Source organism: Peromyscus leucopus, chromosome 1 (genome assembly GCF_004664715.2).
Source record: "Peromyscus leucopus breed LL Stock chromosome 1, UCI_PerLeu_2.1, whole genome shotgun sequence".
NCBI lineage: Eukaryota > Metazoa > Chordata > Mammalia > Rodentia > Cricetidae > Peromyscus > Peromyscus leucopus.
The window spans coordinates 4,942,091-4,968,409 of record NC_051063.1 but is presented as its reverse complement, the minus strand read 5'-3'; the positions used below and the strand labels follow the sequence as shown (position 1 = coordinate 4,968,409).

Below are 26,319 nucleotides of genomic sequence, written 5' to 3'. Positions count from 1 at the left end.
GTGTGCAATGGTGGCAATGGAAGCCAGGGTCTCGTGAATGTTAGCTAGGCAATAAACAGGACACATGGCTAAGTGTGGTGTCTGTTAGCAAACCAAAGTGCCTGCTGGCCTCCAGGTTCTCAGCATTGCAAGCACCTGTTACAGAGCCCATGCATCCTGGCCCCTCTCAGCTCTACTCACCCTGCCCCCTACCCTAAACTTCTCCAGTTCATGCGCTTGCTTCACTTCCCCAAGCTCCTCATTCCTATAGAACCCTGCCATATGGGCCCTGTGGCCTCTCTTTTGGCCTCTCCCTCTTCACTCTCTCTTCTCTTCCTCTCTCACTCTCCCTCCCTCTCTCCTCTTATGGCCTGTTTCAGTCTGCCGGCCATGTTTAATCTACTACTTTCTTTCCCTGTTCCAGACTCTTCCAGGCGCCTCTGGCTGTACTCTCTCTTATATCTACAATAAAAACCTTCCCTCAACCATACCTTGGAGCAGTCGGTCCATCCTCACTTGATACAGCTACATCCCTAGCTCCAAGGCTAAGTTTTGAACCCACTCATGTTTGATTCCAATCTGCTGTGTAACATCTGCTAGAACAGATGGTCCTCCCCAACCAGATACCAAGACTCTAAGATCTCCCAGTGAGAGAGACTCAAGGAAGGGACCTGGCCTTCCTCTTCTACTCTAGTCTGAATCCTTTGTGGGAGATCAGAGGTATGAGGCAGGGGGAAAGCCAGTGCTCCTGGCTGCCGGGCTCTCTTGGAGACAGAGCCTCCCACCTACTCCTTGGGAATTGTATTTCGAGTGCTCTTTACTTTCTGTGAAGTGGTGTCTCATCTTATAGTCTGGTAGCTGCAAAGAAGGTGCAAACTGAGCAGGCCTGGAGGCCAAGCAGGGAGTCTTTTCATAGAGAGAAATTCTTGTTGCCGTGGCAACCAGAGCCCTCACCTCCTCTTCAGGAACAGAGGATGCCATATTTGCAGAGTCAGGGAAACCAGTTGTGAAGGAGCGGCAGCTCTAATAAGATTAAGGAGAAAGACAAGGAGGAAGGAGGAGAGCGTGGGGCCTTGGTGAGAACAGGGCTGTTCCTGTGCAAAGACAAAGGCTGAGAGGCCCCAAAGTCACCATGATGCCAAGGACGGAATATATAATTAATGGTCCTCTGCACTCTCAAATCCACTCAGAGTTGAACTAGAGAAGTGAGGTCAGAGCCTCAGGGTGAAGGGTCGTAACCGTGGCTGCCATATGCCAAGACCTCAACATTTCACAGACATCAGCCTCCAGAGCAATCCCATGTGTATTGTGCCCCAAAGCAGGTTACAGCTACCTGGGCTGACTGACTTTGTCAGGGCATGCAGCGGGTGACTAGCAGGGGTGGTTTAAATCACTGTTTGTCTGTCGCCAAAGTTCCTCTTCTAAATCATGAAAAAAGAATGTCTTGAGAGCAGAGGCCATGACAGGGAAGAATTATTGCTCTGAAAACATGCTGCTTCTACTTTCTAGATCATTCCATTTCCTCTTATCTCCTTCACACCCACCCCAGCTCCCAGCGTGAAGCTGAATTCAGCAAATGTTAATGGGCTCATTGCCTACATTGGCAAACAGGCAACAGGCTTGAGTCTCAGCACTGAGAAGAACCTGGCTCACAGATTCTCACTGTCTCTGGTTGGGGCAGGGGACACTCAAACCCTACCAGAATGTGAAGACCCTTCAGTAGAGGTTCTAAACTGCCCTTTTCATCTCTCTGGACTCACTAGCAGAAAGGAAAGGAGAAAAAACAGAACTCAGGAAGGCATGAAAGAGCCAAACAGGTGAACATCTTCTGCTGTGGGCCATGGTGGCAGCGATGCTGTTAAAAGCTGCGTTCTCAGTCTGGAGAGGTGGATTGAGTTCTAAGCATGAGGACCTGAGTTCAATCCCCAGTACCCATGTAAAAAGCCAGGCATGGCCACACACCTGTAACACTAGCGTTGGGGCAGTGAGGGGAAGACAGGGAAGCCTAGGGCTTAGTTGTCATCAGCCAAGCTCTAGTGACAGGCCCTATCTCAAGAAAGTGAGGGAGAGAGTGAAAGAACGGGGCACCAACACCCACCATTTGCCTTTGCACAATCAGGTGTGTGCATACACCACACATGTGTGTAACCTCCCCCCCACACACACACTCAGGCACACACACACACACACACACACACACACACTCAGGCACACAAGCAAAGCAGGATTTCTTTGACCTGAGGGACTGAAGTTCTTTGAGGTTGGAAGTCCTCAAGTCTCTGACATTCACATCTCTCTGTCAGTCAAGTACCAGAGACTTCTTTGCATCCCTAAGTCTTTCCTAGGTGGCTTGGGTGAATGGAAAATGTAAGGCTTGTGAAGTAAAGTGAACTCATACTGAAACCCCAAACCAATGATGCTACCTTGATCAAACAGATAAAAATTACTTTAACAATTTTCATTTCAACATATCAAAATAATTATTAGTGAGTCCCTTTTATATATTCTGTTCCCCTCATGAAGTCATTAAAATACAGTATGGACTTCCTATTTAAAGCACATCGGAATCTGGACATTAATTTTTAGAAATCAGCAATCCGCACCGGGTGTGGTGACACATACCTGTAATCCCAGCACTCACGAGGCCGAGGCAATAAAATGGCTGAGTGTTTGAGTGCTAATATGGGATACAAAGCAAATATCAGAAGAGCTAGCTGTTTAACAAAATCCTGTCTCAAAAAGAAGAATAAAGGGAGAGAGAGAAGGAGAGAATAAAGGAAGGAGAGAGAGAGAGAGAGAAGGAGGAGGAGAAGGGGGAGGAAGAGGAGGAAGAGGAAAGGAAGTAATCTGTATTTAGATTTCACAAATTTCCAATTGAAAAAGGAGATTGCTATACGCAAGTTGTTCCAGGCATTTTTTTTTTTAAAACTCTTCAGGCCAATGGAGATGGTTCTGGAGGTAAAGACGATTGCTCAGCAAGCCTGGCAACATGGAGCAGATCCCCAGAATCCACATACAGGCGGGAGGAAAGAGTCAGCTCCACAGAGTTGTCCTGTGACCTCCATGCATGCACTGTAGCGTGAGCCCCCGCCTCACACGATGATGGTGACGGTGACAATAATTCATCCTTTTGAAAAGCTCTCTAGTGGTTGAATTGAACTTAAAATTAAATAGAGATGCATCAAATTCAGTAAAATGGAGCTTCCATTCCGCAGCTGTACAAACCACATGCCAGGTGCCCTGTGCGCCCACTGTCAAGGGGCCACAGCACATGCGGCTCTCCCTCCAAGCTGGACAGGGCAATCTCTAGTCTCCCCAGATCTATGTTCTTGGTGGCCTTTAGGCTGTGAGCTCTCCACACGCAGTGACAGTGGCCCAGCCTCTGCAGGGGGATGCCAGGTGTGTAAAGACACGGTCTTGTCTGTTCTTGGGGGTTTAGTGAGTGGCTTCAAGAGCTAGCCTGTGCAGGTTCAGAGCTTGCCCTTGTTACCGCCCAGCCGGGTGTCCCCAGACCATTTGCTGCACCTCGCTGTGTCTGTCTTTTTGATGGTGACACAGACTGATAAGGGGCCCATTCAAGAGGGCTCTTGGGGCCAACAGTCCATCTTCCCTGCAAAACAGCTGAATAAAGCTGTATCTATAGAACACATAGTAATTGTTTGCTAGTTGCTCTCTCTCTCAGTTTAGATTTTAATCTAATTATCAAAGAGTATAAGGAGTAGAAGAGATCAAAATGGTCGTCTACTCTTTATACCCGTGAGAAAGCAGAGCCAGACAGTGCAAAGGACTCCCCCAAGGTCATACAGCAAGTTAACGGCCAGACCCAACCCAGATCCCTTTCTGCCAGTGCTGAGCTTGGTTGATCCCTCCACTGTGTCCCTTCCCCCTAGAGTACGCTGACATTTGCAGGGAAAATGTCCAGATCTTGCAATCATATGAGCTGTTTGTTTCTTCCCCAGGGGGGACTTGGCTTTGGTTAACCTGGCCATATGGTGTGTTCTAGCTTCCTCTGCAGGGCCGTGTGAGCAGAATGCCCGGATAGCCAGCACCAAAACTCATTTCATTGGTGCTGTGAGCAGCACCTGGTGCATGTATTTGAAAATTTATGACTGAGTGGGTGAGTTCGTTTTTTATTTTGATGTAGAATATGCGGACATTTTAGAGGAACACAAAGCAGGCAGAGAACAGAAAACCTCACCACAGGAGAATGTGTTTTCTTTTTCTGACGATCTTTCCTCACTGGCAAAGATTGAGCTCCATCTATTTCTATCCTTTCAGCACCCCTTTTGGGTGAGGCTCTGTGCCCGGTGCATGTGGCCAGCAAAAACAGATATGGATGCAGCCCATGTGCTGCTTAAAATACAGTAGGGCTGTGTTGGCCAGGTTTTCTGTTCCTGGGGCAGATACATTTGAAAATGAACTAAGGGGGAAAGAGATTGCTTTGGGCTTAGAGTTTCAGAGGTGTCAATTCATCACTGCAGGGAGCACATGGCAGGGCAGGGAGCAGAGGGAGATGGACAGGAGAGGGAAGGCGTGAGGAAGGGGGAGGGAGATAGAGATAGATAGATAGATAGATAGATAGATAGATAGATAGATAGATAGATAGAGCACATAGTTGCCCTTATTGGCTTGCTCTTCTTTCCCAGCCTGTGGGATGATGCCACCCACATTCAGGGTCAATCTCCTTCCTTAGTGAACCCTCTTGGGAAACATCCTCAGGCACACCTAGAGATGTGCTTTGCTTTGCTTTGCTTTCTTATTTATTTATTTATTTATTTATTTATTTATTTATTTATTTATTCATTTATTTATTTGCCATTTTTAGTTACATGTTTATATATTTTTGTGTGGGTGTGGTTGGGATGGTCAGATGAGAGGACAATTTGCAGGAGTCTGTTCTCTCCTGTCTTATGGGCCCCAGGTACCAAACTTAGGTTGTCAGGCTTGGAAGCCAAAATTACCTGATTTACTAATTTTCTAGACTGTGAATTGCCATTCTATTGTAAACCTTCACCCAGCTGTTAAAAACCCTCTGTAAATAATTTATGACAAACATTTTGAATGTGCTGTGTGTTCCTAGCCAGTCCCCCAATGGCTCCCAGAGAACTTAGCAGTCTTCAGTTTGGGGGAGAGTGGGTGTTTGCTTTGGTTTTAGTACTGTGAGGTCCAAGATGTCCAGAAGCTTTTATCTGTAACAACAACACATTTGGGAGCACTCTGGCCCCCTGCAGGCCCTCGATGACTAAATGTCATGTTGATTCATCCTTACCACAAACCTGTAAGGGGTGAGACTTACTTCCAGTCTGGAAAGGGGTCACCTGAGGCTGAGAGAGGGTCGAAGACCTGTCTCAGTTACATAGACAGAGTCTCAGCTGGAGCAAGGACTCTCCAACCACTAGGTCCAGGTATGGACTCTGAGCTCAAAGGATAACTGAATCCGGAAGTTTGCCTCCCTTCTGTTCCCCTCTATTCTCTCCCCTTTCCCTCAACCCAACAAAAGGCCTTGCATGATTTGGGCAAACAAGCGCTCTGGCTCTGAGCTTCACCCGCAGCCCTCAAGACCATTCCAGCAGGCTACAAGCCAGAAGCAGAGCATGGGAACCAGAGGGTTTCCTTTGCTGCTGCTGCTGCTGCTGCTGTATGTACTTGGAAACACTTTCCAGTGTTCCTAACAGTGTTGCCAGCACTGACATATGCCACACTTCCCACGAGGCTCTTTCTGTAGATTCAGTCTCTTTATTTCTCAGCCCTCCCTTCCACCCTCACCCTGCCTCCTCCCCAGCATGAAACCTTCATCTATCATGTGTTCAACTTTATTATGTACCCATGCTTTTCTTGGCATCTCAGGTTGAGCCTAGTGGCCACAGGTGCCCTGGGCTGTAGCTGGCATCTAATTGATGTGTACAACTGGAATAGGACCCAAGAGTCTCATTTCTGAACTTGCTCCAATGCTGGGATGGCCTGTGGGTCTCAGCTTTTAGTGTCCAGACTCTTAACCACTGCCCCTTCAACATGCCTCTCCTAAGATGCCCACGGGAGCCCATGGGCCTCGATGATGCAAGATAAATCAGAGTCCTAGATCCTCAGACTCACCTGTGGGCTTTTTTTGTTGTTCTGAGACTGAGTCTCACTGGGTAATTTAGGACAATTGAACTTCTAATCCTCCTGCCTCTGCCTCTTAGGTGCTGGGATTACAGACATGTACCACCACTTCTGGGTTCTTCTGCAGTTTTGGTTTGATTTTGTTACCTTCTGAGAGGGTACTGCTACATAGGAATTGGAGTTCTCCATCTCTCTTCTCAGCCCTGCTGGGTGATGGGGTCATGGGCTTGTGCTGCTTTGGGCTTTCATCCTTCCCCTTGGTGGCACCTGCCCCTGGAGCCTCCTCCATAGCAGCTCTGCCTGTCCCACCTGGGCTTCTGTTTGGGACTGCAAAGGCAGCCTCCTTGCTGCCCGGGGTTGCTGTCCCCATTTCCTCCTGTCACCTCTTGCCCTTCTTGGTCCATCGCTTCCTAGCACCAAAGCACAGCTCAAGGTCTATTTGGAGAAATAGAGGATGATTTAAGGTGGTCAGTGAACTCAACACACAACAGTGAATCATTGTGTAGCCAAGGATGACCTTAAACTTCCGATCCTTTTGTGGCCACCTCCCAAGTGCCGGGGTTATACACAGTGCAGAAGATGGAACTCAAGGCCTGTTCAACTCTGACTCTGCTACCTGAGCCACACCCCCAGCCTCCGGGCTTTCCTTATTTTTGATATGCTTGTGGTAACACCTGCCATCTCTTTCACACAAGCAGCATAAAAGGTGCGTTGTGTTTCAGTGTCTTCTCATTGTTCACATACATACCTTTTACACACGACTACTTTATTAAGCTAAAGTACAGCTGTTGAACGGAACTTTTTCCTTCATCGCTTCTTCTCTGCATCTTGCTTTTTCTACTTAATAAAGCATGAAAATCCCTCAGATCAGCATGGCTCTATTTCTCTTTCTCCTTCCTTCTTCTCGTCCTTTCCTGCCCCCAGAATGTGCTAGGCAGACCAGGCTGGTCTCAAACGGAAGTCCATCTGCCTCCGCCTCCAGGGCGCTGGGATTAAAGGAGTGTGCCACTATTTCCTCTCTTTCTTTTAAAGGGCTGCATATGATGCCATGCTATGAGCAGACCAGACTTTACAAGCAGTTCTCCCATGGGCAGACATTTTGACTCCTTTGTTAGTTTTCTTTTCAAAAAACTATGCCTATTTGTTTGTTTGTGTTCATGCCACGGCATGGGAGCGAGGTCAGAGGACAAGCCGTTGAAGTTGGTCCTCTGCTTCCACCACGTGAGTCCTGGGGGCTGAGCTCAGGTCCTCAGACTTGCCAACAATCGCCCTTACCTGCTGAGCTGTCTCTCCCATCCAGCAACCTTTTTGGGTCCAGACTTCTTAATGGTACAAAGTAAGTTCACAGGGAAAGGCAAAAGTTTCTTTCATAAAGTTTTATTGCAGAAAAAAAGTGATCCAGTTTGAAATGAGAACTGTGAGGCCAAAGTGTTGGTGACATGAGGAAAGCCTTTCCTGGCCTAGGGTCTCTGTAAACAGAGACGGGTGGGCCGTGGGAGGTGTTGGGGTGTTGGGGTAGCATCTGCTCTTGTTCCTACAGCAAGACAGTCAAGATCACAAAAAGCCAGGTCCTTTCTTGCAACCAGGGATGGGTCGACGCTGTAACACAAGCAGCCCACAGTGTTCGAGTACAGCCAATTTCAATAAACTGGTGACAGTTTTCCTGGGAGCTGGCAGCTTCCGGTTTACACTTCCATTCAGTCAGCCAGTCCACAAACACTGTGTCCTGGATGACCCACCTGGAATCTGCCCTCCAGGACTTTCTTGTCTAGGAGAAATAACGTGCACCTTTATGCACAAAAGAGTGGTTGTCCACCCCAAGAGAGAGACGGTACCAAAGGAGCTGAAGCCCCGCCCCCTGCCCCAAACATGGGTACATACACACACTTGTATGTATGACCAGATGAATCCAAACAGTCTCAGTCACATGCTAACACGCTCACACATAGCCCCTCCACCCAGCCACCGGGCCAACCCTCCCTTCTTCTCCCTCCCCTTGCATATGCAGAAATATTAAAAGCCCCACTGCAGCTCTGGGCTCATTGCTATGGGAACTGGGATTCTGCACAGTTCTGCAATCTTCACTCAGGCACATCTGAATTCTCCCTCTGAATATCGCAGTCACTGTGGAGTTTGTGCTTTGAATTCTGAGTCATTTCCCCCTGGAGGTTAGGCTGGGATGCAAAGGAGGGAGCTGGTGAAGACTGGCAATTAAAGACCTGATTACTTTCTGTCACGGGGGATGGAGGGGCCTAGACAGGAAGGGCTGTGTCTCCAGGGGTGCTGTCCCGGGACTTCCCTGGGCCTTAGACAGGACAGTGAGCAGGGAGACCCAGAGGGAGACAGTCAAGGAGAGGTTTCTACTTTGAGAGAAGCAATGGCATTCAGAATGGGGCAGCCTGCTCACAGGGACCTCACAGGGAGGGGCCAGGTGCACAAGCACCATGTTTCTGCTGTCCTCCTTCTCTTTTTAGCTCTGGCGTAGCTCCCTACAGCCTGGAGTCAGCAGAAGCCCAAAGCCCTAGGCAGATGCTGAGGTTAGCCTCCCTGGACAGAGTGGACAGCAGTGGCACCGAAGGGACAAAGCACCCCACCTGGCAATGTGTTTTTATCACTTGGGTTTCACTTTCTGATCTATAAAGTGGGACCGCTAACCATATGCTGCTCCATGCTGCTGAGCGTCAGTGGATTGTGATATGCAAAGACCTGGAACACAGAGAAAGTCAGCTTCTCTGTGTCTGAAAGCACTCTGGAGCTCAGTGGTTCCCCACACAGTGAGAGAGTTTTCCCCAGTCTGATGGATCACATTTTCCCAAAAGCCTCAGCAGGCTCCTGTCCTTAGGGCATCTCTAGGGCCCCCAGACTACAGCTCCCTTACCCACCCTGGCTACTGCTGGTTCATTTCAGGCCTCTCGTCTCCATTCCCCTCTGGCCAGCCCAGAAACGGCAGCACCACAAATGTGCCCTTGGACCCAGGTAAGTGAACCATTTTCCCAGGCCTTGCAGTCAATTTTCTGAGACCAAGTAGACTGTGTCTGAGAGAATAAGAAAGGACAGTGGACTTTCAGGTACCAAAGAAACCCTCTGACTCCGGAGACCACCTCTTCCTCCTGGCCCGGGGACTGAGGTCCCAATAGGCTCTCCTTGCGGTCTGAGAACGCCTGTATTTGAGAGTCTCATATATACCACAAGCCGCTTGAGAGATTTGTGCAGAGCAAGCCAGGGTTTGTGGTGGGGTGATGACCACGTCAGCCTCGTCTTTCTTTTCTCTGCATGTGATTATTGGGGCCCTACTCTGCAGAGCTGTGAACAAGCAGTGGGGTGCATTCTGGGGAGCAGAAACAGACAGGTCCTTCCTGTAGGAAGGTCCCTGTGACCTAAGAAAGGTTCCTATGGGAAAGTCACCCTTATAACAGTGACAAGATAGTACCTTCAGCGCAGCCCAGGGACCAGGAAAGGGACTCTTGGTCCAACAAGGCCCTTGAGCTAGAACCTTGCTTTTTCTGTTACAAAAGGGTGTCTCTGGAGACAGGGGGACCAGAGCGGGGATTGTGGGACCCAGCCCCTAATTCTCACACATGGAACAGGGTAGAGTTGGATCCCCCAACCCCGCCCCGTAGTCGGCTTCACCCCCGTTCCCAGATGGGGGAACACAGAGCTAATGAGGTCTCAGTTCAAATCTGACCCTTCCAGAGGAGCAGCTGGGGGTCCGCCTGGTGAACGGGAGCAGTCGCTGCAGCGGGTCCGTGGAGGTTCTCCTGGGGGCATCCTGGGAGCCCGTGTGCGTGGTGCACGGGGACAGGCTCACTGCAGAGGCTGTGTGCGAAGCGCTGGGCTGTGGCACTTTGGAGAAGGCTACCTACCTGATGCCACCCACCTCGGAGCTGCCAGCCGGGGCCACCTCTGGGAACATCAGCAGCGCCGGGAATACCACGTGGGCGACCGCACCCACCGTGCAGTGCAGCGGAGCCAATTGGCAGCTCTGCCAGGTGGCGGACCGTGAATGCAGCAGCGACAAGAGGCTGGTGTGGGTCACCTGTGCAGGTACATGTGCCTGCTACCTACCCCACACCTCAGGCTTCAACCACTGCAGCCAAACTTTGGTCTCCAGACTTCCATCACCAGCCTCCCAAGTCATGTAAACTCAAGTGGTTCCACATTGATGCCCCACCTAACCGTGTAATTTCCAGATCTGAGCATCGCCTCAGATGTGGCCTGCAGACGATGCAGCTAGATCTCCAAAGCATCCACTTGGTCCCCTTTGGTCCCCTATCCTAACCCAATCTCTGTTTATTCCCTATATCCTCCTGATTGGGACCTATATGTTCACTCTTCCCTCCAGGTAGACAAATTTGCCATATTCCCAGGCTGCCTTTGCTCCGAGACTTGGTGGCTGAGACTCATGCACAAGGCCTTGCCTATCTGGTCTCTAGTTCCTCCTCCTGCTCATCTACATAATCTCTAAGCCACGCCCACTGGGTTCTCAGTTTAAAGGGGTCTCCCAATCCTCCCTCCAGGTTACAGCCACTCCCACTGAGTCCAGTTCCCCACTTTTCCTGCCCACCCCAACATCCATAACTCTCCCATTTTTCAGAGAACCAGGCTGTGCGGTTAGTGGATGGTGGCAGCCGCTGTGCTGGCCGCGTGGAGATGCTGGAGCATGGTGAATGGGGAACAGTGTGCGATGACACGTGGGACCTGGAGGATGCGGGCGTGGTCTGTAAGCACTGAGGTGCGGCTGGGCAGTGCAGGCGCTGGCCGGCTTGCACTTCACCCCAGGCCAAGGACCCATCCACCGAGACCAGGTGAACTGCTCAGGAACCGAGACCTACCTGTGGGACTGTCCGGGGCTGCCGGAGACCAGTACTGCGGTCACAAGGAGGACGCAGGAGTGATATGCTCAGGTCAGTCAGTGAGTCTGAAGGAGGTGACCTATTTGTGATGGGACATCCTAAGTGGGAGTTGGACTGAAGGCAGGGAGTTCCCGTCTGCCCCACCCCCTCGCCGTTGAACTGTTAGAGACCAGGGTTTCTGGTCCGCCTGTGCTGCTTGTTTAGAGCCACAGCAATGAATGGCATCATTAGTAATCAGCAACAACCCCCAGATGCAGCTGCTCCTGCCTGTCCACAGCTCACACTTTGAACAGCCAGGATCTAGAGTCCCACCAGAGGGCTGGCCAGAGACGGTGGGGTGGGCAGAGGGGTCACGGATGCAAGAGGGAAAACACATAGGGCTGTCTGGGCCCATCTCTGCATTGGCGGGCGTTCGGGCCCCGAATGTCGTCGTAGCATGACTCCATCACCTACCTGCCCACAGAGCACCAGTCCTGGCGCCTGACTGGAGGTGTTGACTCCTGCGAAGGGCAGGTGGAGGTGCAGTTCCGAGGGGTCTGGAGCACCGTGTGTGACAGCGAGTGGTACCCTTCTGAGGCCAAAGTGCTCTGCCAGTCCTTGGGTTGTGGATCAGAGGTGGATCGTCCCAGGGGGCTGCCACACTCCCTGAAAGGTAGAATGTTCTACTCCTGTAAAGGAGAGGAGCTCACCCTCAACAACTGTTTCTGGCGGTTCAACAACTCCTACTTATGCAGACAGTCCCTGGCGGCCAGAGTCATCTGCTCAGGTATTCCGTCCCCAGCCCCTCCACCGCTAGATTTAATCCACAAGTTTCACCTTTGTCTCTGTCTATCGTTGGCTTAGCAACTGACAGACACTGGCCCAAGAAAGACCATTGCCCTTACCGTGCTCAGGCAGACATTACTAATGGATCAGAATGTTTTCTTGGTTTTTGGTGTTTTTTGTTTGTTTGTTTTTTGTTTTTTTTCCTGTAAGATGCTCAACTCAGACATGCATGGATTAAGTATTTATCAAGGAAGTCTTTATTATGTGCTAAGTAACTGGTACCTGTTGACTGGAATGGTTCAGTAGGTGAAGCCAGTTTGCTATCCCAAAGGTGATGGTTGTGGGAAAAATCAGATTAGGAAACATGGATGGTAATAACATGTGAGACAGCATCTAGCTCTATAGCCACATGCCAAGTACTGCTGAGCTCTCAGTAGCTTATTTCAGTTCAGTCTTACACCTGCGGTAGAAGGTGGCTTCTACTGCACTTCCCAGCTCTGAGGCCACAGTGGCAAGTCACAGCATCGGTGTCTTATGTATCATAAAGACAAATAAATGCAGGCTGGAAGTGTAGCTCAGTGGTAGACCATTTGCCTAGTGTGCGAGATACCCTGGGTTCAAACCTCAGCACCTCAGGGAAAGAAGAAAGGGAGAGAGGAAGGGAGGGAGGGAGGGAAAAAAGAGACACCAAAAATCCTGGTGTGGTGAAAGAAACTAAAAATAAATATTGTCCAAACTCTTGACATGCTATCACACATAGTGAGGCCATTTTCCAATTACAGAGGCATTATAGTATGAAAGTGAGGTTCTCACCTGCAGGAACACAGTGTTAGCCTCCCTGTGGGGCTCAGAGTCCTGACTCCAAGTTCCAGCTTTGCTGTTTAGCAGCCAGGAGGACTGGGATAATTCCTCAACTTCTGTAGCTTCAGAATAAAGGATGCTCCTCCAGGTACCTGGAGACTGAGATGCTATGGCTAATGAGCTGTGTAAGCACCACAAGTCAGGAAGCAGATCCATTAGAGGGGGTGTGGATTACGTTAATGAGGACAGAGCTCTCTAGCTCCTGGGGTCCCAAAGAGCAAACTGAAAGTTGAGTGGAGAAAGCACACAGTGTCTGCAGCAGCTTACACAGGAAGAAGGAACGGTTCTATCCGCCCTGTTCTAACTGAAGCATCTTCCCAGCCAGCTCCCCAGGGATCCTCTCACCAAAAGGGGCACAGTTTCTGTACCCTCATGCCCACAATGGGAATGCTCCATGGTTCCAGAGCACTTGTCTGTTTTGTTCAGTTTCTAGAACAAGGCTTGACACACAGCAGATACCCAGTGAACTCACTAAGTAAATGGGTGGTACTTTTCAACAGGCTCCCGAAGACACAACTTGTCCACTTCTGAAGGGCCTTCCAGAATTCCAGTCACGATAGGTGAGTGTAGCTTATTCTAGCAATGCAGGTACCTACGTGTGTGTGTGTGTGTGTGTGTGTGTGTGTGTGTGTGTGTGTGTGTTCATACACTCGTGGGTGTCTGTCTGGGGACAACTGATGGCTTGTTTCCAGGGCCCCCAATCCCACCGATGAACTAGTCCCTTGGGGGGCATCCTGCCATATAGGATCACAGCCATGTAGGACCTATGTGAGCAACACACACACACACACACACACACACACACACACACACACACACATTCCTTGTGAGCCAGAGAGGTCCTAAGTGCTTTGGAACCACTCGGGTGCCACACTCCTGGCCTGGCCAGGTGTTGGGGCACCAAGAGCACCAGTCAGTTGAGGGCATGGGGTCTAGGGCCCTCCTCCATTATTTCCCAAGCCGTTCTGTGCTCTCCCCCGAATCGACTGAGGGAAGCCTCTCTAAAACCTGAGGAACATGCTGAGGTTCAGAGTTAGGGTAACAGCAGCCCGTTGGCCAGCACTCAAAACTTGAACTCTGTTTCCAGACCTGGGCCAGGTTTGTGTGCTAGCTCCATGCAGCTTGGCCAGCACCAGGGCTGGCTCCTGGGGCTCGCATCCCTGCTGTGTGTGTTAGCTCTGTGCTGTCACATCTCTGAGCCTCAGGTTCCTTGAGTTTAGGGATGGTGATCAAGACATCTTTTTCGGCATCTGCTGTGAAGTTATTTAATGAAATAGTTTTCTAACACTTAGAATGGGTCTGTGCTGTAAGAGCCATATGGAAGTTCAGACCTGGCTGGGTTCCCTTCCCCCTGCCTGGATCGTTTGCATCCTGCCTCAGACCCTCAAGATGGGGCAGGACAGGGCCCGGGGGAGAGACTGAAGGACCGAGTCCTGCCGGAGGCCCTGGCTGTGGATAAAGAGCATAGACAGGAGTGAGATGCTTGGGGCGCCCAGGCTATGGACCCAGGCTGGCAGGACTGGCAGCCCCCACGCCCCCTTTTGGAGTCGGGGTGGAGAGCCCCACCTACTCCAAAACGCCAAGAGAGGCCGGGCCTCTTGGAGCCAGGTGGGGTCCATTGTCAACACTTCCCTTAGCCCCAGGGCTTTCCCTGGGGTTTATACCCCCAGAGCCCCCACATCTCAGCATCCCCTCACACTGCTTCTGGGTACCAAATCTACCTTCCCTTCCTCGCCCAAACCATCCTGTCAGCAGCCAGAGAGGAAAGGGGAGAAGGTGAGGACTGAGGAGAGTTGCGTTTTCCTCTGGGGAAGCAGACACAGACGAAGCATGTGGCCCAGCTTGTATCTCTAAACTTGGCAGAGGCTCCGGGCCTGGGTTAATGTCACCACGCTGCGACCCTAGGATACAAGGCCTGACGCACAGTGGTACTAAATGACTAAGTGCTGAAAGCCGTCGGGGGGGTGGGGGAGAGCGAGCTGAGGGCTAGCAGCTAGAGGAAAATTTCAGGCAGTAAATGCATTTAGTCAATTGCTCATTTAATATACACTCACAGAACACTTGCCGTATATGAGGCACTTAAAGGCCGATGGGAAGAGCTGAATAAAGAGGGAGGAGGAAAATGGTGACAGGGAAAGTGGGGTGCTTCATCAAGGTGGAGAGGCAAGGAAGGGTGTAGAAGGGGCCCACGTCCGTCTCTTTTTCCGCCTGAATTGGGGTTCCTGTTTCCAGAACCTTCTGTGCCAGTGAGCGTGAAGGACAGGGAGTCTCGAGACCCGACATTTTTCATTCTCTGTATTGTCCTGGGAAGTCTCCTCCTTGTCTCCCTCATCTTCATAGCTGTCCTTCTCTTGAGAGCAAAAGGACAATATGGTAAGTGTGATGTTCCTGGAGCTCCCGGACAGGAAAGAGCGGTTGGGAGGTATAGGCATCCCCCGGTACGTGAGGTGTGGGAGAGCCCCAGCGGGTGTGGTCCTGCAAGGACCACCCAGCTCAGGCCTGGGAAAACTTCTTGGGGGTGGGAAGGATTTTTCCCAGCATGCCCAGCAGTGGAGCCTACTAGTGGAGGAGAAGCAAACTCGTTTGTGTCGGGTGTGGGGTGAAGGAGATGTGTCCTTGAACTGGAACCTGAAAGGCTGGGAGACAGAAAAAGTGAAAAGGATGCATAGGCTCTCTGCCTCCCTCCCTTAGCCCTCCCTGTTTCGGCGAACCACCAGCACCTGCCCACTGGCACCCAAGCAGGAACCAATAACTACCATGCTGTCCCCATCACCATTCCCAAAGAAGGTAGGAAGTCAGCCCTGGGGGAAGGCAAGGGGGGGACGGGGAGGGCGGACTCTGGAGGGTCTGAGGTCAGAGCGGCACCGGCAGGAAAGGAACCCAGGCCAGACCGTGCACAGGTCGTGTTGCCTTGAGCCGTTCACGGCCTCGCTGGCTTAGCAGACAAATGACTTTCTACTTCAGCCTTGCTCCAGCTCTGGGCTTTTGAGTGCTGAGCAAATACAAGCCAAGTATTCAGGGTGTTAGTTCTCAGAGGAGATGTTAGCTCTGCTCACTAGCTGGCAGATATGTGAGGTCAGATCTCAAGATGCTTCCCGACCAGATGTACCACTGAGCCCATCACCATCCACCCAGAACAAAGGCTGGGGTGTGGCTGCATTAGTCTAGTATTTGCTTAATACACACAGGCCTTGGGTTCAATCCCCAGCAGCACACAACCCGAACATGATGGTGCACTCCTGTAATGCTAGCACATGGGAGGTAGAGGCAGGGGGATCAGCAGTTCAGGGGCATCTTGGCTGTATGATGCTCACATGGCTTACAGGAGACCCTATCTTTAAAAAAGAAAGAAAAAAATTCTCTTGGAACTTAATTTTTTTCCCCATGGTCTCTGACTAAAAAAAAAAATTAGGACTGGGGAGATAGTTCAGTCGGTTAAAGTGCTTGCCTTGCAAACAGGAGGACCTGAATTCGGTCCCCAGTATCCATGCAAAAAGCTGGGCATGGTGGCATGAGGCTGATATCCTAGTGTTGGAAGAGGCTGAGACAGGCATATCCCTGGGGCTTGCTGGCCAGCCGATCTAGCCTAGTCAGCAAGCTCCAGGTCCCAGTAGGCGAGCCTGTCCAAGTGTGGTGCAGGGTATGGCGGCTGGTGGCACGTGGCTTTAATCCTAGGTCTCCAGAAGCAGAGGCAGGCAGATAGCTGTGAATTCAAGGCTAGCTCTATTGGCACAGGTCCAGGCCAGCCAGGGCTACATAGTGAGGCCCTTATCTAAAATAAACAAACAAAAACAAGGCTGCTGCTATCTCTTGGGCTGGCCTCTACACATGCGCACACACACAGAGGAGAGAGAGAGAGAGAGAGAGAGAGAGAGAGAGAGATCAGTCACACATACTTCAGGACACATGATTTGCCTCCAAAGAGTTTGAGTTTGACCTCATTGTGTTGTGGAACAAAATGGGTCACCTGCTACTCTGTCCCCTGTCCCTGCTACTGGGCTCTCAGCCTCCCCCTTTAAGCACTCTGCCAGCCTCAGTGCTGGGCCCTGTCCCCCAATCCTCTGTTCTCTCCCCAGCTCCTACGCTGTTCATCCAGCCCCGGGTCCCTGAGGACTCAGATTCCAGTTCCGACTCTGACTATGAGCATTATGACTTCAGCTCCCAGCCGCCTGTGGCCCTGACCACCTTCTACAGTGAGTGCTGGGCCGGCTCCAGGGGCTTGGGACCTGCAGGAGGGCACCTGTGGATGCCCACAAGGCTTTCACAGGACTTCCTTGTTGCTCCCCTGGACTGATTCTGAATGGTCCTAAAGTAGAGCTTTCCAAGTGCCCTGTGACCCTGGAGATCTGTCTATTCACAGGACTGTCTCCTGTGCTATCTCTGACGGTCTCAACGCCGTCACCAGGCCCTGCACGTGCATCCAAGGATGCTGCGTTTGTGCGAACTCTGAGGGTCTAGGTGAGACACAATTCAGGCAAATGCTTACACACTCATCATGCCCAAACCACGTCTTACTCTGGCCTGCCCAGCCCCTCTGTCGCTATGCCAGCTCATGCCTCTTAGTCAGTTTGTCTAGCGCTCCCACAGCCTGCTGGGAATAGGACCAGGGAAGACCGCACTCGCATCAGGGCCCAGGCAGTGCTTGGGTGGCAGATGGGTCCAGAGGGTCCCACACCTCTGTGGATCTCCTTGGAGCCCCACTTATACCTACTGTACAATCCAGTTAGTACCAGAGTTCAGCCACGTGTGACAGAAACCTCCCGAATATCAGAGTCCTGAAAGCTGGAGATTCCTTTGATACTGCTGTGAAGTCCCTAGGACTTTGCCTTTATCCACATGGTGCAGAACCAGTCATTGCCATGACCACAAGGGCACCCTTCCTCCATCCCTCCACTAGCCTGCCAGCTGTAAGAGGGGCAGGGCAGGGAGCCTCCACCGAGGTAGCTGAGGATTATGCAGGGGCAGGATGGACACTGGACAGTGGCAGCTAGCTCCACCTCCATCTGCTGACTCAGGGCCTCTGGGAGGATCCCAGAGGAGGATCCACCTCCAGTGGCCCGTGGGTGATGTTTGGTAGCCACTCTGATACAGTGAGACCTCTGAGCCCAGGTGTATAAAGTGTGATGTTGTGCCCCAAATGTTATGACATTGGAACTCAAAGTCATTGTCAGGCTTCAGAGAGCTGACCTTCATTCTTAAGCCTGATCCTGAGCCTCAAAGCTGCACAGGGTACAATGATTCCAGGCCAGGTGGCTTCTCTTCCACCCCAGGAAGTGCCGCCCAGGTCAAATATCAGCCCATTTCTGGACCAACCAGGGCACGAGGGGGAGCCGAGTTGGTAATATCCTTATGAGGAGCATCTGAGGCATGGGGTGTGGGCGGGGAGACCAGGTTTCTACCCAGAAGCCACCTGTCCCCACACTGGTCCACTGTAGACCTGAGATACCCTAGATGAAACTTGAGCCCTGTCCCAGTCAGAGTCATCCTCCTCCAGGCTCCTGGTAGGAGACGGAGCCCATATCCCTCCACTCACCCTGCTTCCTGCAGATTCCCAGAGACATCGGGTCACAGAGGAGGAGGCCCAGCAGAACAGGTTTCGGATGCCACCCTTGGAGGAAGGTGAGTCCAGAGTGGGTGGGTCTTGAAGAAGATAAGCCAGGTGCCAACCTTGCCTCCCACCTCAGTAGCTCAGCTCCCCTTAGCACGAACTAGCAGAAATTTCTCTCAACTAGTGTCTCTGGCCTGAACATTCTCATAAGCAGTAAGTTCTGTTGGAAGTCTAATTTAAAGCCCTCTTGTTTCCTTCTTTCCCTTTTCCTGGCCCAGGACTTGAAGAGTTGCACGTGTCCCACACCCCAGCCGCTGACCCCCGACCCTGTGTGACGGCTGTTCCCGCTCTGGGCTCTCAGTACCACGTGAGGAACAACAGCGGGTCCAGCACCTCCTCTGGGGAGGGTTACTGCAACAACCCCAGCAGCGAGCCACCTCCATGGAACTCCCAGGTGTTTTCTTCCGAGAGGAGTCCCCCCGCAGAGCAGCCCCCCAACTTGGAACTGGCTGGGTCCCAGGCAATGTTTTCAGGTAGTTGTGTGTCCTCCCAAGCTCCCAGTCCTATGTACAACTACCCAGAAGAGGCATAGAGCCCAAACTCTGAGCAGCCAGCTGGCTGTATGACCTTGGACACGCATCCCCCTCTTTGGGCCTCTGCTCATTGGCCTAGCTCCAGACTTGGCTCTCCCGAGTCTTCAGGCTGGCTCCTGGCACAGAGTAACTAGCTCGGGTCTTCAGCAGGGACCACAGATGGTGACAGTTCCAGCACCTCATCTGGAGAGTGGTACCAGAACTTCCAGCCACCACCCCACCATCCTCCAGCGGAGCAGTTTGAATGTCCAGGTACCTGGGGCAGAGGTAGGGTGGGGGATGTGAGCAGGATGGAGAAATATTTGGAGGTTTCTGGAAAAGGAAGTGAGCTCACTGTCAGTGGAGGCATTCAAGCAGCACCACATAGGGGAGGCATCAGTAGTGGTAAGGCTGCCAGCACGCACTCATCCACCGTGCAGCAGCCTGGGAACCTCAGCGCTGGACTAGACAAGGCTCTGGCTGGAGGCAGCAGTAAATAAGAGGATGAGATGATTTCAGATGGGTGCCACAGGGGCTGGGGTAGGGGGTGGACACAGGCCTGCTCACTGTCCCGTGGCATGGTGGCAGCTGCTGACCTGATCTTCCTGGCCCCACAGGCCCCCTGATCCCCAACCAGACTCCACTGATGAAGAGGAGGACTACGATGACATTGGAGCAGCCTAGCCTGGGTCCTCGAGGCTTAGAGTGGCCCCTCCCTCCGCTCTCCTGCTCTACCACCCATCAACTTCCAAGAGGCTGAGGCCCCGAGCAGAGGTGGAAGGGCATTCTCCCAGCTCCTCATCCTCTGCCCATCCATCAGCCTGTAGGAACCTGGAGCCAAAGGCATGGCCAACGGTGTGAGCACTGACTGAGCCCTGGGTTGAGCCAGCAGGGTCTGGCCACTTGTAGCAGTGGTGGAGGGCTGTGCTCACGCTGAGGCCTCAGCTCACTCTGCCTCATCAGGTACTTTGATCCTAAGTCTCAGGAGGCTGCCGAGGGGCTGAGCAGCTCACCCACTGCCGCAAGATAGGTCCTGGGTCAGGGGCCGCTATTATCCCTCAGGAAGGCCATGCTGTCTAAATGCAATCAGAGAAGCACCCACTTAGCATGGGGTGCGGCCTCCTGGGCCCTGTCAGCTGAGAGCGACCAAGACAAACACATGCTCCCACCCACTCAGGCCGAGGCCAGTCCTTGTCAACCAGAGGTCTCTGAGTCCACCACGGGCACTGGCTGGACCTCCATCTCTATCCCTGGACAACTGAACATTATTCTGAGCTCCTTGGGGCTTATAGAGGGTCCCTGCCCAGTCACAGAGTCGAGGGATAGGCAGCTCAGTTGGGGCAAGAGTACAGGGGTCTACCCTGAAGGGCTAGAGGCCACCATAAGTCCCCCACAGATTCCCTTGGGTTGACAAGAACACTTTGGGTGAATGTGGCTGTTGCAGGACTTTAAACAGGACCTCCCCGCAGCCTCAGAAAACTGGAGGGTTCCAGCCAGGCTGTGGTGGCCTGTCCTGAGTTCCTGAGATTAAATGACTGCTGAGTGAAAATGAGGTGTGTCGTGACAGTTCCTTAAACTCCGGGCTGTTTGTGCGGACGTGTGTGCATGTGGCGGCATACGTTTCCTCGAGGGGAGAGGAGCTCAGGTCCTTGCAGTGAAATGTTCCAGAGGCTCCAGTAAGGATTAAGGAAGGAGGCAACATCGGGCACAGGTACAGATGCTCTGACCACCCAGGTTCAGTCCTGAGGGATATCTGGACACACTCCTTAAGGTTGTTCCCCAAGGGATGAGATATGGGCATCCTGTGGTTGGTTGGGGACTTGGGACTGCTTCATGTCCCCCCCGCAGCTGCCTTAGGAGGTAAGCCCAGTGCTCCAGCGCCCCCATAAAATACTCTCAAGGGAGAGGTGGCCTAAGAGCAGCCACTTCTCCTGACACTGTTGGTAGGTGCCCAGTTGAGTACACTGTGCCGGAGTTCCATGTTAGCTGTGGGCAAAGCGGAGGCAGCTTTGATCCATTTGGGTGGGAATATCAGGGCCTGCCATCCACTGTGGCCTGGTACTCTGGCCAAATGCAGGGAAAGGAGAGCCGGGCCAGTGCCGTGCAAAGGATGGAGGGCAGATGGGAGCTGCCCAACTGTTCCCAGGCCTGTGGACCAGGCTGGCTCTGCCAGAGGAGCTGGCTGTCCACATCCCGTGGTTGCCGGCACCTGGACAGCCCAGGGGCCTCCCCCGTCAGAGTAGTAGGTCCATGCTGCATGTCTGAGATTTCACCCACACTCCGGTGACTTTAGTCTTGTTGCAGCCATTGCTGAATGCTGCCTGTGGACTGTGGACAGCCCAGGGGCCTCCCCAGACAGAGTAGATGGTCCATGCTGCATGTCTGAGATTTCACCCACACGCCGGTGACTTTAGCCTGGTTGCAGCCATCGTTGAATGCCACCTGTGGACTGTGGATCCAGCCTCCCTCTGGGAGCTGCGGTGCTGATTGATGGGCCTGCTTTCTGCTCCTGTCCTTGCTGTACCAGCCACAGGCACTCTGGGAGGCAACTGTCCCAGGATGTGGTCGCCTGTTGCAGTACCTCCCAGCCAAGTCTCCCGACCACTGCTGGGGGATTCCAAAGGGAGGAGCCGAAGCTTCATGGTGGGGCACTCTCCTGGCATGAACCACAGGGAAAGCTTTTTGCTCCACAGTCTGAGCTCTACTCCTGGTGCCAAGCCATGCCATTAATCCCGTGCCGCCTCAGGCCAGCTACTTACCCTCTCTGGTCCAAAGACGCTTGACTGCTGGGTGTGCATAGAAAAATCACCGGAGCTGTGCGGTGGTAGCGCACGCCTTTAATCCCAGCATTCGGGAGGCAGAGCCAGGTGGATCTCTGTGAGTTCCAGGCCAGCCTCGTCTACAGATCGAGATCCAGGACAGGCACCAAAACTACACAGAGAAACCCTGTCTCGAAAAACGAGAGAAAAAAAAAAAAAGAAAGAAAAATCACTGGTGCTGGACTGGGTCAAGGGTTCTGCATCCAATGCCCCCACACTAGGTTAATAAAGTCTTATATTAGGAGGATGGGAAGGAGAGGGACTGAGGGTGGGAGGGTCTTGTCCCTGGGGGGGGGAGCACCTTCTCTAAGCCCAGATCCCCCCAGTCCATGAGAAATGGGAACAGCTGACATGTCTCTCCTGCTACTTTCTAGTCTCTGGGCATCGAGGTCATGTAGCAGAGGAGAAGGGATGGGACCAGCAGGAAGGCCTTCCTTGCCTTCTCCTGCCCCTGTTCCTAAGCAGCCAGCTCAAAGGAGCAGCCGGCAGGGACGTCCTGACAAAGCAAGCGGTTTCCCCTCCACTCATGTAGGACCTTGAGTTAGAAAAGGCCTCAGGAGTCTGGTGTGGGACAGAGCCCTCGGGAATCCCACCCAGGCAAAGGGAGTCGCTGCAGAGATGGGGAGGGCCTTTCCGATTCTTGGAGCCCCTAAAGGGGGGTGGAGGCCTCGCTAACTCAGCAGAACCCCTGAACTAGTTATATGAGCACTGGCAGGAAGGCATTTGGGGGGGGGGACACCTGAGCAGGTCCTGCAGGGTCAGTAGCACTAGCAATGATGCTGGGGAGGAATGGCCGTCAAGTCTATAGTTAGACATGAACGAGGACTCCAAGAAACTGAGCCTGGGGACGGTCCAGTTCTCAAGCCAGCCCTGTTCTGTGGGTGAGAGCGCTGAGGCTCATAGAGGTTCAGTGTCACACCCAAGGCCACACCACTAAAATGTGACATGCCTGAGTCTGGCTCCTGAGGCTGAGCAGTAACCGGCATACTTGTTCTGTCCCTGTGTGGCCAGAGCCATGCTGCCAGGCCCAGCAGGGGCTCCTGCCTCAACTCTGGAGCCCTGAGTGGGGGAAGTGGGGACACCAGATACTCCGTTAGGGCAGCACACCCTCCTGGGAGCTGAGCTCAGGGACACAGACGATTTGACATGCACCGGGAATCAGGCTCCGCGTTGGGTCTTGTGTGCACAGAGAGGAATGGAGCCTGGCCCTCACCTTTAGGGACTGCACAGTCTGGGTTGTGGATGGTGATAAACTTGACAGAGAATGGAGAAAAGCGGTGTTTTCCAGGTGGATGTAGTTTCGGACCATCGTGATAAGGGCACTCTGAGAAAGGATTATCTGCACTACTTACAAAGAAATAGAGACCAGGGAGGTTGAGTGGCTAGCCAGAAGCCACACAGCTTGGCAGGTAGCCCAGATTTTCCTCCTGACTCAAAAGGCCCAATGCGGAGCCGCTTCCTTACATGGTGAGGACACTTCAGGTCCAACCCACAGGAACCTCAGTGAACTGCTTGGCACCCCCTCGCTCCCAAACAAGCCTAGGAGGCAGGCCTGTTCTGCCCATTCAGACTCTCCATCCTGGGCACACTGCTGGGTGTGCATAAAAAAGTCACCGGAGCCTGGGCATCTCCCCATGCTGGAAGGGTTGTAGTTACTAACGACTCGGTTCTCACCTGGGACGGCCTGAAACAAACTGGCTATTTTATGGAATTGATCCGAGGCTTTGGGGAGAAACTTCTAGACTGAAGCCAGCACTGAACAGTCTCAATGGAAGCGTCATCCCGAAGCGCTGACGTCACCCATCTCCATCCTACACAGGACACCACCACATTGCTACAGTGGCCGTGGGAACAGAGAAGAAACCAGTGCATGAAAGGGTGTGGTGGGAGAAAACGGGGTAAAAGGGGATAACTGGGCTGGCTGTTGAGGGATGAATAGGAGTTTGCTGGATAAGAAAATAAAAATATTCATAGAGGCGGCCAAATTTGCCACCTGTAGTCCAGAACAGGGACTCCAGGTAAGAAAGTGTCTTGGAGGCCTGTGTCATTTCCCCAGGGGTGTTGGTCCTTGTTTTTGAGGCCCCCGGGGAGTGAATTGATAGGAGGGAACTTGAGGAACATCGCTGCTGTAGAAGAGAGGTTGTCTGAGGGACACTGGGGAGGTGGCTTCAGAGCACCAGAGCTTAAGAGGCCAGGACTGGAGATGGAGGACAGGGGGGAGACTGGAGTAAGTCTTGGGTTCAGAGTGTTTCCTGGTGTGAGGGGTGGTTTTCTTCCCCACCAGCCTCCGGCCTTAACAGAGACGCTGACAGTGACTTTGATATCGGCAGCTCAGTCCCGAGCTCACACACACCTGGTTGTCCTGGGCACCAGCCCCACTGGACAGTGGAGGAAACTGAGGCTGGGAACCAGTCTTTCTCCCAGGTCTAGCTGCCCGGCATGATGTGGCCAGGCCCTGGCTGACACTCTGAGTGGCCTCCTGAGGGTGGCAAGGTCCACGCTAAAGGCTCCAGTCTGTGTCTGCTGTTGTGTGAGTGCCATCTGAGGCTCCTTCCCTGGCAGGCTGGCCACCAGGCTCGGGCTCGAACACTCACCCTCAGGGTACACCCGACAAGCTCCACTCTCCATCTCCCTGAATATGGTTGCCACTTCTGCAGATTCATGAGGACCCCTGGGAGGGTCCTCAAGGTGGACAGGGACCCTGGAATGTGGCTGCTCCTCGAGGACCCCTCTAGAGATGACCTGGATACTCTGGCCTGGCCTGGTGAGACAGGATAGGGTCCCCTTGGCTGGGAGGAGCAGGGGAGCCCCTGTGTGAAGGAACTGGTTCAAAGTCATCTTAGTGGAAAGTTTGTCTTCCACCACATCCTTCAGCTGTTTACGGGGTGGCGGGGGCCTGGCATCCTGACATGAAAAGAGGCTCACCCCGCACCATCATGGAGGAAGGACCAAAATAGCAGCTAGGGGAGGGGGCCGGAGAAAAAGAACGTCAGGGGCAAGGTACATCCCACAGCCGTGGTGAGTCCTCACCCCGGGCTGCCGTTTCCTGGCCTCACCTGTCTTCAGTGAGAACTAGGAAGCCCAGAAAAGTCTTCGAAGTAGGTCAAGGCCACCTGAGTGGGGCTATGGGGCCTGATTCAGTCCACAAGCTATTGCCCAGGGTAGGAAAGATGCCTGGGAAGACTGGCTGGAGGGGCCAAGTGGGCTGGAGTCTCCGGGAGGGTCAGGAGGTAGGGTCTTGGGTAAGGCTATGGATGACCCAGAAGAGCCCAGCCAACCTGGCTGGAAGTCAATGCCTCGATGCCGTTTGCCTCCAAGAGGTCACCAGCTTCCGAGAAATCCTCCCCTGACACTGCTCTCTCTCCACGGCATCAGCTTTCCTGTGCTGTTTTATACAGCAGAGCTGAGAAAAATGAACAAACATGCCGGGTTCCTCCATAACCATCCAAGCATCCCTCTGGAAACCTGGGCTTCAGTGCATGGAGCTGCAGCTAAGCCCCAACCCAGCCCTACAGTCTCCGTTATTGGGTGCAGCAATCATTTCCCTGGATTCCATCCTTACCCTGACCTCCATTCTGCCTCCCCTGACCTCCACCCCTCCCCTGACCTCTACCCCTCCCCTGCTGTGGATATCACTCTATATAAATAAAGCACTGATTGGCCAGTGACCAGGCAGGAAGTATAGGCGGGATGAAAAGAGAAAAGAATTGAGGAAGGAGGAAGGAAAAGGAGACTGCCTGGAGCCACCACCAGGACAAGGAAGATGTAAAGTACTGGTAAGCCACGAGCCACGTGGCAAAGTAAAGATGAATAGAAATGGGCTGAATATAAGAGTGAGAGCTAGACAATGATAGGCCTGAGCTAATGGCCAAGCAGTTTCAATAATGTAAGCGTCTGTGTGTTCATTTTATAAGTGGGATCCGGGACTGGCGGGACTTGGCAGCGGGACCTGGAGAGAAGTTCTCCAGCAACACTCCCCTGACCTCATCTCTCCCCTGACCTCCATCTCTCCCCTGACCTCATCTCTCCCCTGACCTCATCTCTCCCCTGACCTCCATCTCTCTCCTGACCTCATCTCTCCCCTGACCTCATCTCTCCCCTGACCTCCATCTCTCTCCTGACCTCATCTCTCCCCTGACCTCCATCTCTCCTCTGACCTCATCTCTCCCCTGACCTCATCTCTCCCCTGACCTCATCTCTCCCCTGACCTCATCTCTCCCCTGACCTCCATCTCTCTCCTGACCTCATCTCTCCTTTGACCTCATCTCTCCCCTGACCTCATCTCTCCCCTGACCTCCATTCCTCCTGACCTCATCTCTCCTTTGACCTCATCTCTCCCTGACCTCATCTCTCCCTGACCTCATCTCTCCCCTGACCTCCATCTCTCCTCTGACCTCATCTCTCCTCTGACCTCATCTCTCCCCTGACCTCCATCTCTCCTCTGACCTCATCTCTCCCCTGACCTCATCTCTCCCTGACCTCATCTCTCCCCTGACCTCATCTCTCCTGACCTCTCTCTACCTCATCTCTCCCTGACCTCATCTCTCCCCTGACCTCATCTCTCCCCTGACCTCCATCTCTCCCCTGACCTCATCTCTCCCCTGACCTCCATCTCTCCCCTGACCTCCATCTCTCCTTGACCTCATCTCTCCCCTGACCTCATCTCTCCCTGACTCCATCTCTCTCCTGACCTCATCTCTCCCCTGACCTCATCCTCCCCCCCCTACCTCATCTCTCCCCTGACCTCATCTCTCCCCTGACCTCATCTCTCCCCTGACCTCCATCTCTCTCCTGATCTTCATCTCTCCTCTGACCTCATC

The 26,319-nt window shown here is 52.8% G+C and overlaps 1 protein-coding gene across 1 annotated transcript in view; it reads left to right on the top strand.

Moving 5' to 3' along the window:
- The window catches only part of Cd6 (CD6 molecule), a 39,732-nt gene extending 19,503 nt beyond the window's left edge, over positions 1–20,229 (top strand). The window contains 14 exon segments of the mRNA XM_037204754.1: positions 8,989–9,057; positions 9,775–10,125; positions 10,676–10,804; positions 10,807–10,929; positions 10,932–10,985; positions 11,398–11,700; positions 13,061–13,120; positions 14,793–14,933; positions 15,252–15,347; positions 16,637–16,753; positions 18,108–18,179; positions 18,387–18,641; positions 18,852–18,953; positions 19,297–20,229. Coding sequence (XP_037060649.1) covers positions 8,989–9,057; positions 9,775–10,125; positions 10,676–10,804; positions 10,807–10,929; positions 10,932–10,985; positions 11,398–11,700; positions 13,061–13,120; positions 14,793–14,933; positions 15,252–15,347; positions 16,637–16,753; positions 18,108–18,179; positions 18,387–18,641; positions 18,852–18,953; positions 19,297–19,364 — 1,940 coding nt within the window. The 3' untranslated portion in view covers positions 19,365–20,229.
- The last annotated feature ends 6,090 nt before the right edge of the window (positions 20,230–26,319 follow it).